At 39.4% G+C, this 15,334-nt stretch overlaps 1 protein-coding gene across 1 annotated transcript; it reads left to right on the plus strand.

The window, feature by feature from the left end:
* The first annotated feature begins 2,561 nt into the window (after positions 1–2,561).
* On the plus strand, positions 2,562–3,524 carry LOC128565865 (olfactory receptor 51I2-like). The gene has a single exon (XM_053562602.1). The coding sequence runs from the start codon at positions 2,562–2,564 to the stop codon at positions 3,522–3,524; it is 963 nt and encodes a 320-aa protein (XP_053418577.1).
* The last annotated feature ends 11,810 nt before the right edge of the window (positions 3,525–15,334 follow it).

The following is a 15,334-nucleotide window of genomic DNA, read 5'->3' on the forward strand; positions in this document are numbered from 1 at the left end:
ATCCAATCACCAATACAGACAGTCTGAAACTGTTAAAAGATTTAAGTCAAATAGACCTGAATTTAAATTTGTATTTTCAATTTAATCCTGTCCTGGAGAAACTCACTAAACCTCTCTTCTTCCAGTTGTATGTTTTGAACAATAATAATTATTGTCATTAGTGTGATGCTGAGAAATGAGACAATATCTATTTTATGTAGTTACTTCTGGGAGAAAGAGATATTATTTACAAACCAACAAAAAGTGGGATGTCTAATATCTGGATCATGGGAGAAAAATTAGAAAATGAATTTGCTTAGCAACAAACACAAAAATTAGTGACATTTGTAAGACGGACCACACTGAACTTTAAATGAACCTAAATTTATGCCTTTGATTCATGTTTCAGTTGGTGTCTGTGGAAACTCTACCTTTAGGGAAGAACACCAGAGGCCTCAGCCCTGCAGCTGTGGTACTTCCAGACTGGACAGATGACAGTGCTGAGTGATTTCAGGGGAGGCACATTCAAGGACAAGATCAAGACCTCAGGAAAGTTTCGCTAAGGTACTGAACAAAATGTTTTTCTAAACAGTGGGAAATGTTGAGTTCATGGAGTGAATGGAGATTCTGTGTGGTATCAACTGAGAATAACCAAGTTCACAAGTTTGGAAAGGAGGACTTTATTTCTCATAAAGAGTTACATCCTGCAAGCTAGCAGAAGCGTAGCCTCTGGCACAATTCAAGACCAAGCAATTTTGGGGAAGGGAGGATGAGACAGAATGTTATGCTGAACAGGTTGGCCAAGTATACATATTCATCAGGTTACAGGAGTAGCTATGAATATTCACAAAGGAGGAGATGCATGCGTGGTAGGCTAATATGTATGTAAAGTGTCCTAAGTTCATTTGGGATGGAGATTTAACATTTAAATATATACCAAGTATGTGGGTCATTGTGAAAGTTTTTAGATACACAAAAATCAAGAAATGTAAACTTTGTATGGATGAAAACAAAAGAAGCCCTCCTAGCAACACCAATAAGACAAGCACGTTGAAACTTGCAGGGGTGAATCAGAAAGGACACGGTCAACTGTGTTTCTTGAAAGTGAAATAATGAACTATAACAGTCTATCTCAAAACATTCATAGGGACCTACATACAACCTTTACATCAAAAGGTAAGGCAGAGAACACAAAGTCCTCAGGGTCCAGCCTCCATACACCAGTTGGAACTACTCCATGGTTGCTGATCTCTTACCTGGAAGGAATACCAGTCAATCAGCTATCTGGAAACTGCAAAAGGAGGGGCAACATTAGGTGGTGTTGGCCAAAATCAAAGGGAAAGCAAGTGTTGGAATAGGCTGGGTTTTCTTTAACCCTTTGGAAAGTGTGTAACAGTGGATAGGGAATGACAGGCATAAATGTATGTGTCCGCTCTCCCACCCACAAGGGCCAGGAACTCAGTTTTTGATGTTTCTATGGGGTGCCTTTGGCCAAGAGGAGGTCCATTTGGTAGGTTGGGAACTTAGTTTTTTATATCTCAGAGGCCATCTATAGCCTAAATGGCAAGGGAATCCAATGACCCACGCTGATATTCTCTAGGCAAGGTATAAAAGAAACTAAAATATTTGAGTGTTCTCAGTGACCTGCTGAGAATCAATTTTTGCTTCAATTTCCAAATTTTCATTCTCAACCTGAAACTTTATCATTACTGCGACTTGATTAAAAGAGAAAGTTAATGTTTTGCATCTGAACCTTCTCTTTCTTTAATGGACATAATATATGTCTTTTTTCATTTTCGTTAAAATTCTTCCCTTCTCTGTTTAACAACCAAGTTAATTGTCAGATTCTAATGGTGTAAATATCAAAGGACTCAGAGAGTACTGCATAATTCATTTCAATAGACTACCAAGAGAACCAGAACAAAGGCAAGACCATGTGATGATATTGCTGGTGGTGAGCATTTGGAATCGGCTTTACATTTTAAAGAATATTGACAAACACTTTCATTTAGTGATAACACTAAATGGAGAGTGAAAAATATAGAGTGTGCAGTTGGAAGCAAGGAAATAGTATAAGAATACAATATATTATCTTCTATTCTTGAATATGCTAAGAGAGTTAATGTTTAAGATTCTCCACCACAAAAATGAAAGCTGCATGTAAAGGCAATCCATGTGTAAGCTGGATTTCACCATTTCAAAATGTATATATACCAGAAAACATCATGTTGTATATGATGAATACATATATTTTATGTCAAGATGAAAAATAAATAAATTTAGAAAAACAATTACTAAATTCTGAATCTACCTCAATCAATTCCATTCTGCTAGGTAGGGAATAGTTAAACTGCTGTTTCCAACATGCTTTTGTTTAGAGAAATATCAATTAATGTATGCACACTTTGCACATCGCTTGACAAATTAATTATACAATACAAAGGCTGAGAAAGTGGTTAACAATTAATGGAAAAGCTTACACAGCAAAAATGACTTCCTAATGACAGGTCCCATCAGTGTTCTTCTGTCTGCCAAGACTTCACAACTCACATCTCTCTGGAGCTCTCAGCTGCCTTCACAGGATGCTCTCTCCCCAGTCCTATGCGAACATCTCCTTCTTCCAACCACCTGCTTTCCTCATGATTGGCATCCCAGGCCTGGAGGCCGTTCATGGCTGGATCTCCATCCCCTTCTCCTCTATGTACACCATGGCTCTCACAGGGAACTGCCTGATCCTCCTGGCTGTGAGGAGGACCCCCAGTCTGCACCAGCCCATGTACGTCTTTCTGTCCATGCTGGCCCTCACTGATGTGGGCCTCACCTTGACTACACTGCCCACCACCCTGGCTGTGCTCTGGTTTGACCATCGGCTCATCGGCTTCAACACCTGCCTTGTTCAGATGTTCTTCCTGCACTCCTTCTCTGTAGTGGAGTCCTCGGTGCTTCTGGCCATGTCATTTGACCGCTTTGTGGCCATCTCCAATCCCCTGCGCTATGCAGCTGTCCTCACAAATAAAGTCATCCTCAGGATTGGGCTGGCCATCATTGCCCGCGCTACCTTGTGCCTCTTCCCTGTGCCATTTCTGATTAAGCGATTAAACTTCTGCCCCAGCAAGAACTTCCTGTCCCATTCCTTCTGTTTCCACGCTGATGTGATGAGAAGGGCCTGTGATGACATCACCATCAACATACGCTATGGGCTGTTTGTGGTACTGTCCACATGTGGCATAGACTCCCTGCTCATAATCCTATCCTATACTCTTATCCTGTGCACGGTCCTGGGTCTTGCCTCTCCCAGGGAGAGAGTCCGGGCCCTCAACACCTGTGTTTCCCACATTCTGGCTGTATTTGTCTTCTTTATTCCAGTTATCACCATGTCCATGATCCACCGTTTTGGAAGGCACCTGCCTCACATTGTACATGCCCTTGTCGCCTATGTGTACCTGGTGGTGCCTCCTGTGCTCAACCCCATTATCTACAGTGTCAAATCCAAGCCCATCAGGGAGGCCATGCTAAGGGTGCTGAAAGGGATGAAGCAAGGCTAATGAAACAGTAAAATACACACAGCATTTGTGAGAAAAATGTGACCACACAATCGCATGTATATCTTGCCCAGAAAGCACTTACTCAGAACTCTGACCCAGGCACATTATCAAGAGTATGCTGAGCAAATAAATATCCTCAGACTGACAGAGGAAGGACTCTCTTGATTTTTCCAGGCACTTGCTAACTCTAGGCATTTTATTCCGTGTTTACTTGTATAAGAATCTGTGTCCACACTACAGATACTAACATGGACCATATATGGTCTTTCGGAAGACAAAAGCCTATCAGTATGAGATTACACTATGATGAAACTGTGATAGGCACACAGAAAGTGCTCTATGGACTCAGGAAAAGGTTTACTTGCCCTGTAAGAGGAAATGAGAAAGGTTTCACATAAGAAAGAGGGCGAAAGGTGAATAGGAGTCTGCCAAACAGAGAAGGGCACACCTACAAAAGGAAACAGAATACTAAAAATGAGAAATGTGATATAATTGGGTGTACTTATGTAAAGGCAAGTTGTCGGCTTAGGTTCAGCACAATCTGCATATGTCTGTGCTGGTAGGAGAACAAGGGGAAATGATTGAGAAATGACCAGTAGTGGACAGACCACTTGGAGTCTTACAGAACTATTTAATACATTTGGCCTACATCCTTTGCTTAAAAGTCAACCACATCAGAATAGTATATTGCATAAGGTGGCACAGGCTTAGCTGTGTTAAAGATTAGAAAGGTAAAAGTCAAGAGGGACTTTACCTAACGAATTCAATCAGTGTAAAAAAAAAAAAAAAAGAAAAAGAAAGAAAGAAAAGAAAGGTAAAAGTCAAGTTGTTAGAACTGTCCAAGGAAAAAAATGGAGAGTAAAATTAGTTCATTGTCACTATGACTGGAAAAAATACCTTTTTTTAAATTATATCTCCACTTTTCAAATCGCTATTTGTTGAAACCATTCAAAAACGATGACACTGGTAGCAGCGAGTAGAGCTGCCACCACCTATTGGTTTTGGACTCCTGTTACCCACTACATATAACCTGAGATTCTTAAAGAATGGGTATTTCTACGTATGGAGCAGGGACACGTAAGATAATACCAGACCAGCTTGTATCTGATACAATAAAGCACAAAAAGACAATAGAGTTGTTAACCAAAAAAGTCCACAGAGATATATTTGAATGTGCTACTAGTACCCACAGGTACATTGAACATTGGGACAATGGCTGAGTGGAGTGGGTAATGCCTATAATAAGATCAACCTGGGAAGCTGAGGTGGGAGGATATCTGAGACCACGAGTCTTAGACTGTGGTGAGCTATGATCACACCACTGCATCCAGCCTAGGCAACACAGCAAAACCTTATCTCAAAAACAAAAAAAAAAAAGAAGAAGAAAGAAAGAAACATTAAAAATTACTAATCATTTTGGCAGTAATGAATCATAACAATATTGAATTTTTAAGAAAAGTTTGCATCCATAGTGAAACAAAGGGTAAAAGAAAAAAAAGAATGAAAATTAATCTTTCACAAAAAATTTATGTAATAAATACAAAAGTATTGATACTTTTAAATTTTTAAAATTATCTTCTTTGCAACTATCAATGAAATTTTTAAATTTTACTTTTAATTCATTAACACATACTTAAAGGATGTTGGGAAACAGAAAATTCACATAGTCTCCAAGTATCACTATACAGCTTTCTTACTAAATAAAGAAAAATGAACATAACTTTTACTACATAAGATTGGTGACTACTGCTTTAAGCAAGTGATCAAATTTAGTTTAACCAGTAATAAGATAATCCAACCTTATATGCCTTCTGGTTTGAACAATAAGGACAAAACATCACATATGAAGCATTCCTAACAATAATTTTTAGCCTAAATCTAGCTGTGAGGAGATAATTAGAAAATTCATAATATGAGAAGCAATAAACACACACATGCACACACACAAAGAGGCCTAAAATTATTTTTAAAATTCAATATTATAAAAAGTATATCAGGGCAGTCAATCTAAAGTAAAAGAGATTAAAAGAACATAACCAAATTCTAGCATTAACCAGTCAATATTAGGAGAATTATGGAATTTTGAATATTTATTATATATTTAATATGTTTTTAGGTTACTATTTTTGCTTCCATGTGAAATCATATTGTGATTATGAGGGATAATCTAATTTTAGAAGGTGCATACTTAATATTGACTGAGAATGCTTGTAATCCCTACAATGTACATTAAGGAAAGACAGTGAAAAATGTGTGAGAAAAATGTATGTCAGTGAAAAATGTCGATATTTAAACCTAATACTATGGTTTCTTAGGGTAGAGTACAGGTTGGCTGATATCAAAACAGAGCTAGCTTGTCCTATCCCACAAAGTAGGTCCTCAAACTCTCCAGCTAAACTTCTGAAAGGGACCTTTGTAAGGTTGTAGGAGATAAGCCACAATTACAAAGCCTAGCACTTTGGTAAGGGGCTATCTCTACTACCAGGGAACCCCAATTCAATCTCACCCTACCAGTTCTAATAACCAAATGGTAGAAAATAAACATGGTGCAGACCCAACAGAAGAACTCTGGCAACATGAATAACCAGAGTAGATCAACACTCCCTAGAAATGACAAAAGTGACACAACTGAAGGTGCCATGCATAGACAAATGGCAGCAATGTCAGAAACTGAATTCAGAATATGGATGGCAAATAAGATAAATAGAATGGGAGAAAAGATATAAATTGAATTTCAAAGAATAGTTCTAAAGTTATCTCAAGAAATTAATGAATTCAAAGACCAAGTCACCAAAGATATAGACATAATGAGAAAAGAAATAACAGAGCTCAAGGAAACAAGAAAGTTACTTGTGGAGCTCCAAAATACAGTAGAATCCCTCAGTAATAGAGTTCACTAGGAAGAAAAAAGGATCTCTGAAGATGACAAGCTTTTGAAAGTTCCCAAACACTCAAAGAGGCAGACAAATGGACAGCAAAAACTAATCATTCCCTGAGAGAGTTGTGGGGTTACACCAAAAGATCAAACATTCATCTTATAAGAATTCCTGAAGGTTTTTTGAAAAAATAAATAAAATAGATAAACCATTGGCCAGACTAATGAGGAACTGAAAAGTAAAATCTCTAGTAACCTCAATCAGAAATGATAAAGGGGAAATAACAACTGATCCCACAGAGACACAAGAAATCATCTCTAAATACTACTAGAAACTCTATACCCAGAAATTTGACAATATGAAGGAAATGGATCAATATTTGGAATCACACCCTCTCCCTAGACTCAGCCAGGAAGAAATAGAGCTCCTGAACAGACCAATTTCAAGCACTGAGATCAAAGAAACAATAAAAAATCTTCCAACCAAAAAATGCCCTGGTCCACATGGCTTCACTCCAGAATTCTATCAAACCTTCGAGGAAGAGCTTATTCCTCTACTGCAGAAATTATTCCAAAAAATTGAGGAAGAAGGAACCTTCCCCAACACATTCTATGAAGCAAACATCACCCTGATACCAAAACCAGGAAAAGACCCAAACAAAAAGGACAATTTCAGACCAATCTCACTCATGAATATAGATGCAAAAATTCTCAACAAAATCCTAGCCAATAGATTACAGCTTATCATCAAAAAAGTCATTCATCCCACCAATTCCCCTATTACAGGGGTATTTGCGAAACTTGGTAAATGTAGAATGTAAATATTTTGGCACAGTAACTGAGATAACGCCGGAAAGGCTATGTTAACCACTGTGATAGAAATGTGTCAAATGGTTTATGAAGTGAGTGTATGATGCCCCATAATCATATCATTGTATACAGTTATGATTTAATAAAAAAAAATATAAAAAAAAAAAAGTCATTCATCATGATCAAGTAGGCTTCATCCCAGGGATGCAAGGCTGGTTTAACATACACAAGTCCATAAACGTTATCCACCATATTAACAGAGGCAAAAATAAAGATCACATGATCCTCTCAATAGATGCAGAAAAAGCATTTGATAAAATCCAGCATCCTTTTCTAATTAGAACACTGAAGAGTATAGGCATAGGTGGCACATTTCTAAAACTAATTAAAGCTATCTATGACAAACCCACAGCCAATATTTTACTGAATGGAGTAAAACTGAAAGCTTTTCCTCTTAGAACTGGAACCAGACAAGGTTGTCCTCTGTCACCTTTACTATTCAACATAGTGCTGGAAGTTCTAGCCAATACAATTAGGCAAGACAAGGAAATAAAGGGAATCCAAATGGGAGCAGAGGAGGTCAAACTCTCCCTCTTTGCTGATGACATGATCTTATACTTAGAGAACCCCAAAGACTCAACCACAAGACTCCTAGAAGTCATCAAAAAATACAGTAATGTTTCAGGATATAAAATCAATGTCCACAAGTCAGTAGCCTTTGTATACACCAATAACAGTCAAGATGAGAAGCTAAGTAAGGACACAACTCCCTTCATCATAGTATCAAAGAAAATGAAATACCTAGGAATATACCTAATGAAGGAGGTGAAGGACCTCTATAAAGAAAACTATGAAATCCTCAGAAAGCAAATAGCAGAGGATATTAACAAATGGAAGAACATACCATGCTCATGGATGGGAAGAATCAACATTCTTAAAATGTCTATACTTCCCGGGGCAGTGCCTGTGGCTCAAGGAGTAGGGCACCGGTCCCATATGCCAGAGGTGGCGGGTTCAAACCCAGCCCTGGCCAAAATATAACAAAAAAAAAAAAAAATGTCTATACTTCCCAAAGCAACCTACCTATTCAATGCCATTCCTATCAAAATACCAACATCATACTTTCAAGATTTGGAAAAAATGATCCTGCGTTTTGTATGGAACCAGAAAAAAACCCGTATAACTAAGGCAGTTCTTAGTAATAAAAATAAAGCTGGGGCATCAGCATACCAGATTGTAGTCTGTACTACAAAGCCATAGTGCTCAAGACAGCATGGTACTGGCACAAAACCAGAGACATACACACTTCGAATTGAATTGAAAACCAAGAAATGAAACTAACATCTTACAACCACCTAATCTTCGATAAACCAAACAAGAACATACCTTGGGGGAAAGACTCCCTATTCAATAAATGGTGTTGGGAGAACTGCATATCCACATGTAAAAGACTGCATACCCACACCTTTCCCCACTTACAAAAATTGATTCAAGATGGATAAAGGACTTAAATTTAAGGCATGAAACAATAAAAATCCTCAAAGAAAACATAGGAAAAACACTAGAAGATATTGGCCTGGGGAAAGACTTCATGAAGAAGACTGCCATGGCAATTGCAACAACAAAAATAAACAAATGGAACTTCATTAAACTGAAAAGCTTCTGTACAGCTAAGGAGACAATAACCAAAGCAAAGAGACAACCTACACAATGAGAAAGGATATTTGCATATTTTCAATCAGACAAAAGCTTGATAACTAGGATCTATAGAGAACTCAAATTAATCCACATGAAAAAAGCCAACAATCCCATACATCAATGGGCAAGAGACATGAATAGAACGTTCTCTAAAGATGACAGACGAATGGCTAACAAACACATGAAAAAATATTCATCATCTCTATATATTAGAGAAATGCAAATCAAAACAACCCTGAGATATCATCTAACCCCAGTGAGAATGGCCTACATCACAAAATCTCAAAACTGCAGATGCTGGCGTGGATGTGGAGAGAAGGGAACACTTTTACACTGCTGGTGGGACTGCAAACTAGTACAACCTTTCTGGAAGGAAGTATGGAGAAACCTCAAAGCACTCAAGCTAGACTTCCCATTTGATCCTGCAATCCCATTAGTGGGCATCTACCCAGAAGGAAAAAAATCCTTTTATCATAAGGACACTTGTACTAGACTGTTTATTGCAGATCAATTTACAATCGCCAAAATGTGGAAACAGCCTAAATGCCCACCAACCCAGGAGTGGATTAACAAGCTGTGGTTTATGTATACCATGGAATACTATTCAGCCATTAAAAAAAAAATGGAGACTTTACATCCTTTGTATTAACCTGGATGGAAGTGGAAGACATTATTCTTAGTAAAGCATCACAAGAATGGAGAAGCATGAATCCTATGTGCTCAATTTTGATATGAGGACAATTAATGACAATTAAGGTTGGGGGGGAAAGCAGAAAGAGGGACGGAGGGAGGGGGGTAGGGCCCTGGTGTGTGTCACACTTTATGGGGGCAAGACATGATTGCAAGAGGGACTTTACCTAACAATTGCAATCAGTGTAACCTGGCTTATTGTACCCTCAATGAATCCCCAACAATAAAAAAAAAAAAAATTCCCGAAGTATCTAGGCACCATGAGTCTGGGGAGATAGGACTCCAGACATCTCTGGCTAGTGGGATATGCCTATCATCGCCCCTGTGAGGATACAGAGAGTCAGTGAGAAACTTCTGGACCCCAAGAGGAGGACTAAAACAGTGGAAAACCAGCACCAGAACTTAAAGACCAAGAGGAAGTGAGAGGAAAATTAGGGCAAGGAAACAGATAAAAGAAATCACTCATGAGGAAGAATCAGCAGAAAACTCCAGGCAACATGAAGAACCAGTCCAGAACAACCCCGCCAAGGGACCATGAGGTAGCTACTGGAGAGGATTCCACCTGTAAAGAAATGTTAGGAATGACAGAAACTTCATATTAATTATGAAGTTAATTATGATATGCCTGGGGGATGTCTTATTGGGCTTGAGTCATGCTTGGGTTCTGAAACTGTCTGTTATCTGAATTTCAGAATCTCTAGGCACGTCTGGAAAATTCTCTTTCATAATTTCATGGAGAAGTTTCTCTGTGCCTAGCAAGGCCACTTCATCATTTTCAAGGACTCCAATAAGTCAGGTATTAGCCTTCTTCGAATTATCCCAGAGTTCCCTGAGAGAATGATCCATTTTTGCTCTCCATTTCTCTTCCCTTGTGTTATGCAGGCTACTCTTACTGGGATGAGGTGATCTAAGTGGAAATGATTTCAATTTAACTCCATTCAATAAGGTATTGGCTGTGGGTTCGCTGAAGATGGCCTCTATTAGTTTAAGAAAATTCCCCTCTATACCAATTTTCTTAAGTGTTCTGATCATGAAAGGATGGTGGATATTATCAAAAGCTTTTTCTGCATCAATTGGAAGAACCATATGGTCCTTATTTTTTAGTTTGTTTATGTGCTGAATTACATTTATAGATTTACGTATATTGAACCGGCCTTGAAACCCTAGGATAAATCCAACTTGGTCGTGGTGGATAATTGTTTAATGTGTTGTTGGATTCCGTTTGTTAGGATCTTATTGAGTATTTTAGCATCAATATTCATTAGTAATATTGGTCTATAATTTTCTTTTCTTGTTGGGTCTTTCCCTGGTTTGCGGATCAAGGTGATGTTTGCTTCGTAGAATGTTTTGTGTAATATTCCTTCTTTTTCTATATTTTGGAAGAGGTTTAGTAGTATAGGTACTACTAGTATAGGTACTACTTCTTCTTTAAAGGTTTGGTAGAATTCTGACGTAAAGCCATCTGGTCCTGGGCTTTTCTCTTTAGGGAGATTTTGTATAGTTGATGCTATTTCAGAACTTGATATAGGCCTGTTCAACATTTCCACTTCATTCTGGCTAAGTTTTGGTAGGTGGTGTACTTCTAGGTATTGGTCGATTTCTTTCAGATATTCATATTTCTGAGAGTAGAGTTTCTTGTGGTATTCATTAAGGATTTTTTGAATTTCTGAGGGGTCTGTTGTTATTTCATCATTACCATCTCTGACTGACGAATTTAGAGATTTTACTCTTTCTTTCCTGGTTAGGATGGCCAAAGGTTTATCTATTTTATTGATCTTTTCAAACAACCAACTTTTGGATTTATTGATCTGTTGTATAATTCTTTTGTTTTCAATTTCATTTAATTCTGCTCTGAGTTTGGTTATTTCTTTTCTTCTGCTGGGTTTAGGGTTGGAGTGTTCTTCCTTCTCCAGTAGCTTGAGATGTCCCATTAAGTTATTAACTTCCTCTCTTTCTGTTTTCTTGAGGAAGGCTTGCAGTGCCATAAATTTCCCTCTTAGGACTGCCTTTGCAGTATCCCAGAGGTTTTGGTAATTTTTGTCTTGATTATTGCTTTGTTCTAAAAATTTGGTGATTTCCTTTTTAATCTCATCTATAAATTATCTATCCTTCAGCATAAGGTTGTTTAGCTTTCATGTTTTTGTATGGCTATGCAGGTTCCTGTTGTTATTTAGTTCAACTATTAATACATGATGGTCTGAGAGGATGAAAGGAATAATTTATATTTTTTTAAATTTGCTGAGGTTGGATTTGTGGCCTAGGATGTGGTCAATTTTGGAGTATGTTCTGTGGGCTGATGAGAAGAATGTGTATTCAGTTTTGTTGGGATGAAATGTTCTATAGATGTCTGTTAAGTCCAGATGTTGAATGGTTAATTTTAAATCTAAAATGTCTTTGCTTAGCTTCTTTTTGGAGGATCTATCCAGCACTGCTAAAGGGGTGTTAAAATCTCCAACTACTATGGAACTGGAGGAAATCAAGTTGCTCATGTCTGTTAGAGTTTCTCTTATAAATTGAGATGCGTTCTGGTTGGGTGCATAAACATTAATAATTGAAATCTCATCATATTAAGTATTACCTTTAACAAATGTGAAGTGTCCATCCTTATCCTTCCTTATTTTGATTGGTTTAAAGCCTATTGCATCTGCAAATAGGATTGCAATGCCTTATATTTTTTTTTTGCTTTCCATTTGCCTGGAGTATAGATGACCTTCCCTTGACCTTGAGTCTGTATTTGTCTTTTAATGTAAAATGCGATTCTTGTATGCAGCAGATGTCTACCTTGAGTTTTTGTATCCAGTCAGCCAACCTGTGCATCTTTAGAGGACAATTGAAACAATTCACATAAATTGAGAATATTGATAAGCCTTTTGAGAGTCTGGTGGACATTTTTAATCCTTTTGCAACTGTGGAAGTTGGAATTTGATCTAAATTTTCTGGGTGGGTTTACCTTTGTGGTGGAGGATTACGGTGGTATTTATGAAGGATAGGTCTGAGACTATCCTGGAGAGCTTGTTTAGTTATGGCAAATTTCTTCAACATGTGAATGTCATTGCAGTGTTTAATTTCTCCATCATAAATGAAACTCAGTTTAGCTGGGTAGAGGATCCTGGGTTGAAAGTTATTTTGTTTTAGGAGATTAAAAGTCAGTAACCATCCTCTTCTAGCTTGAAAGGTTTCAGCAGAGAGATCTGCAGTTATTCTAATATTCTTGCCCTTGTAGGTGATGGTTTTCTTTCATCGGGCTGCTTTCAGGATTTTCTCCTTCATGTTAACTTTAGTGAAATTGATTCTGATGGGTCTGGGGGATGTCTTATTTGGGTTGAGTTGTGCTGGAGTTCTGAAACTGTCTGCTATATGAATTTCAGAATCTCCTGGCATGTCTGGAAAGTTCTCCTTCATAATCTCATGGAGAAGAGACTCTGTGCCTTGTGAAGCCACTTCATCACTTTCAGGGATCCGTACAAGATGAATATTGGTTTTTTTGTAATTGTCAAAGAGCTCTCTGAGAGAGTGATCTGTTTTTGCCCTCCATTTCTCTTCCTCTTTGACAGTTTGGGAGTGTTGGAAAGCTTTGTCTTCAATGTCAGAAATCCTTTCTTCTGCTTGCTCTATTCTGTTACTGAGGGAGTCAACTGGTGTTTCTCAGATCTTTGAGGGCTACAACTTCTCGTCTCAATGTGTCAAAATCTTTGGTTATTTGGTCTTTGAATTCGTTGAATTCTTGAGATATCTTTTGGGTTACTGTTTGGAATTCTAATTCAATCTTATTTGCTATCCAGATTCTGAATTCGATTTCTGACATCTCAGCTATTTGTTAGTGCATGGGATCTTGTGCTGTGTCTGCCTCATAGATCCTTGGGGGAATTGATCTACTCTGATTATTCACATTGCCAGAGTTTTTCTGTTGATTTTGCCTCATGATTGTTTTTCACCATTCCCTCTGGCCATCTTCAGAGTTTAGGAGGTGTCTCTCCATGATTAGACCCCAGTAGGATCACTCTATTGCTGCTGGATCTTTGTAGGAAGTTAGCCTTCGTGGTTCCTCTGGGGCTGCCTCAGCCAAGGAGTTCTGGTTGTGGAAGCAGCTCTGGAGTGTGACACACCTGGATCCAGCAACAGGGCGGGAGGTGGTGCTCATGGTTCTGGGAGTGCCTGGTGCCCAGTGACCCAGGCACAGAGATCCCAAGGCTCCAGCAGTCTCTGGCCAGGAGAAGGGCTCTGCGTAGAGGCAGGGAGGGCTCTGGAGTGCATGCAGCTACCCGAGTCCCTGGCCAGACAAGCAGGCTGGTGTGGAGGCAGGGAGAGTACAGGAGGGAGGACGCAGTATTGTGTGGCTCCCACAGTTCCTGGTCAGGGCATGCGGAGGCATGACCCAGGTTGCGGGACAAAGGTCGCAGCACAGGTCTTAAGGCGGTCCGGGCTGTGCCAAGCCCAGGAGTTTGAGGTTGCTATGAGCTGTGACACCACAGCACTCTACCCAGGGCAATAGCCAGAGGGTCCAGTGTGCCAAAGCAGGTCTCACTCTGCCCCTGAGGGTTAAGGCTATAAGGCAGCTCAGTCCATGCTTTTTGGCTGCTCAGTCACAAGATTACCAGCTCCTGCCTGATCCTTGCTCTGTGACCCTGAAGGCGAAGCTTGCCAGGGCAGCTCTCTCACAATGGCTCCCTGCAGCCCACAACCGAACACTATTAGCTTCATCCGGCTCGGTGGGTCAGTCTGGGGCCCTAGACAATGCCCAAAGTTCTCCGCACTCCTGCGCAAGCTCTCTCCAAGGCAGTTCAATTGACTGCCAAGTCCAAAAACACCAAAACAGTTCACAAGTAAGGCTTTTCTGGTTTGCAGTCTCACTGCTGCTAGTACTTATGGCTGCTGGCGGGATTAGGTCGATTGAACACACGCAACCACTTGCCAGTTTTCCACTGTTTTTGTCCTCCTCTTGGGGTCCAGAACTCCCTTGCTGACTTCCTGTATCCTCAAAGGGATGATTATAGGTAGATCCCACCAACCAGAGATGCCTGGAGTCTTATCTTCCCAGACTCACTGTACCCAGTTGCAGGGAAGCTGTTACTCAGCCGCTATCTTGTTCTACCTCTGGATGATACTTATTATCTCATAGTTGTGCAGATCAGAACTCTGGACATGGCTCAGCCAGGTCCTCTTCCAAGCTCTCAAGATTGTTGACAGAATTAAGATGGTTTTGTGTTTACACCTCATGGCAGCTTCCACATTCCTTGTGGATGTCAGGAGAAGCAGTTCTCTGAAGCTTCAGCTTCTTGTAAAGGACTTATCTCACTGAACTTTAAATGAACCTAAATTTATGCCTTTGATTCATGTTTCAGTTGGTGTCTGTGGAAACTCTACCATTAGGGAAGAACACCAGAGTCCTCAGCCCTGCAACTGTGGTACTTCCAAACTGGGGACATGACAGTGCTGAGTGATTTCAGGGGAAGCACATTCAAGGACAAGTTCAAGACCTCAGGAAAGTTTCTCTAAGGTGCTGAACAAAATGTTTTTCTAATCCGTGGGAAATGTTGAGTTCATGGAGTGAATGGATGATTCTGTGTGTTATCAACTGAGAATAACCAAGTTCACAAGTTTGGAAAGGAGACCTTTATTTCTCATAAAGAGTTACATCCTGTAGGCTAGCAGAAGCATAGCCTCTGGCACAATTCAAGACCAGTCACTTTTGGGGAAGGGAGGATGAGACAGAATTTCATGCTGAACAGGTTGGCCA

Source organism: Nycticebus coucang, chromosome 14 (assembly GCF_027406575.1).
Source record: "Nycticebus coucang isolate mNycCou1 chromosome 14, mNycCou1.pri, whole genome shotgun sequence".
NCBI classification, from domain to species: domain Eukaryota; kingdom Metazoa; phylum Chordata; class Mammalia; order Primates; family Lorisidae; genus Nycticebus; species Nycticebus coucang.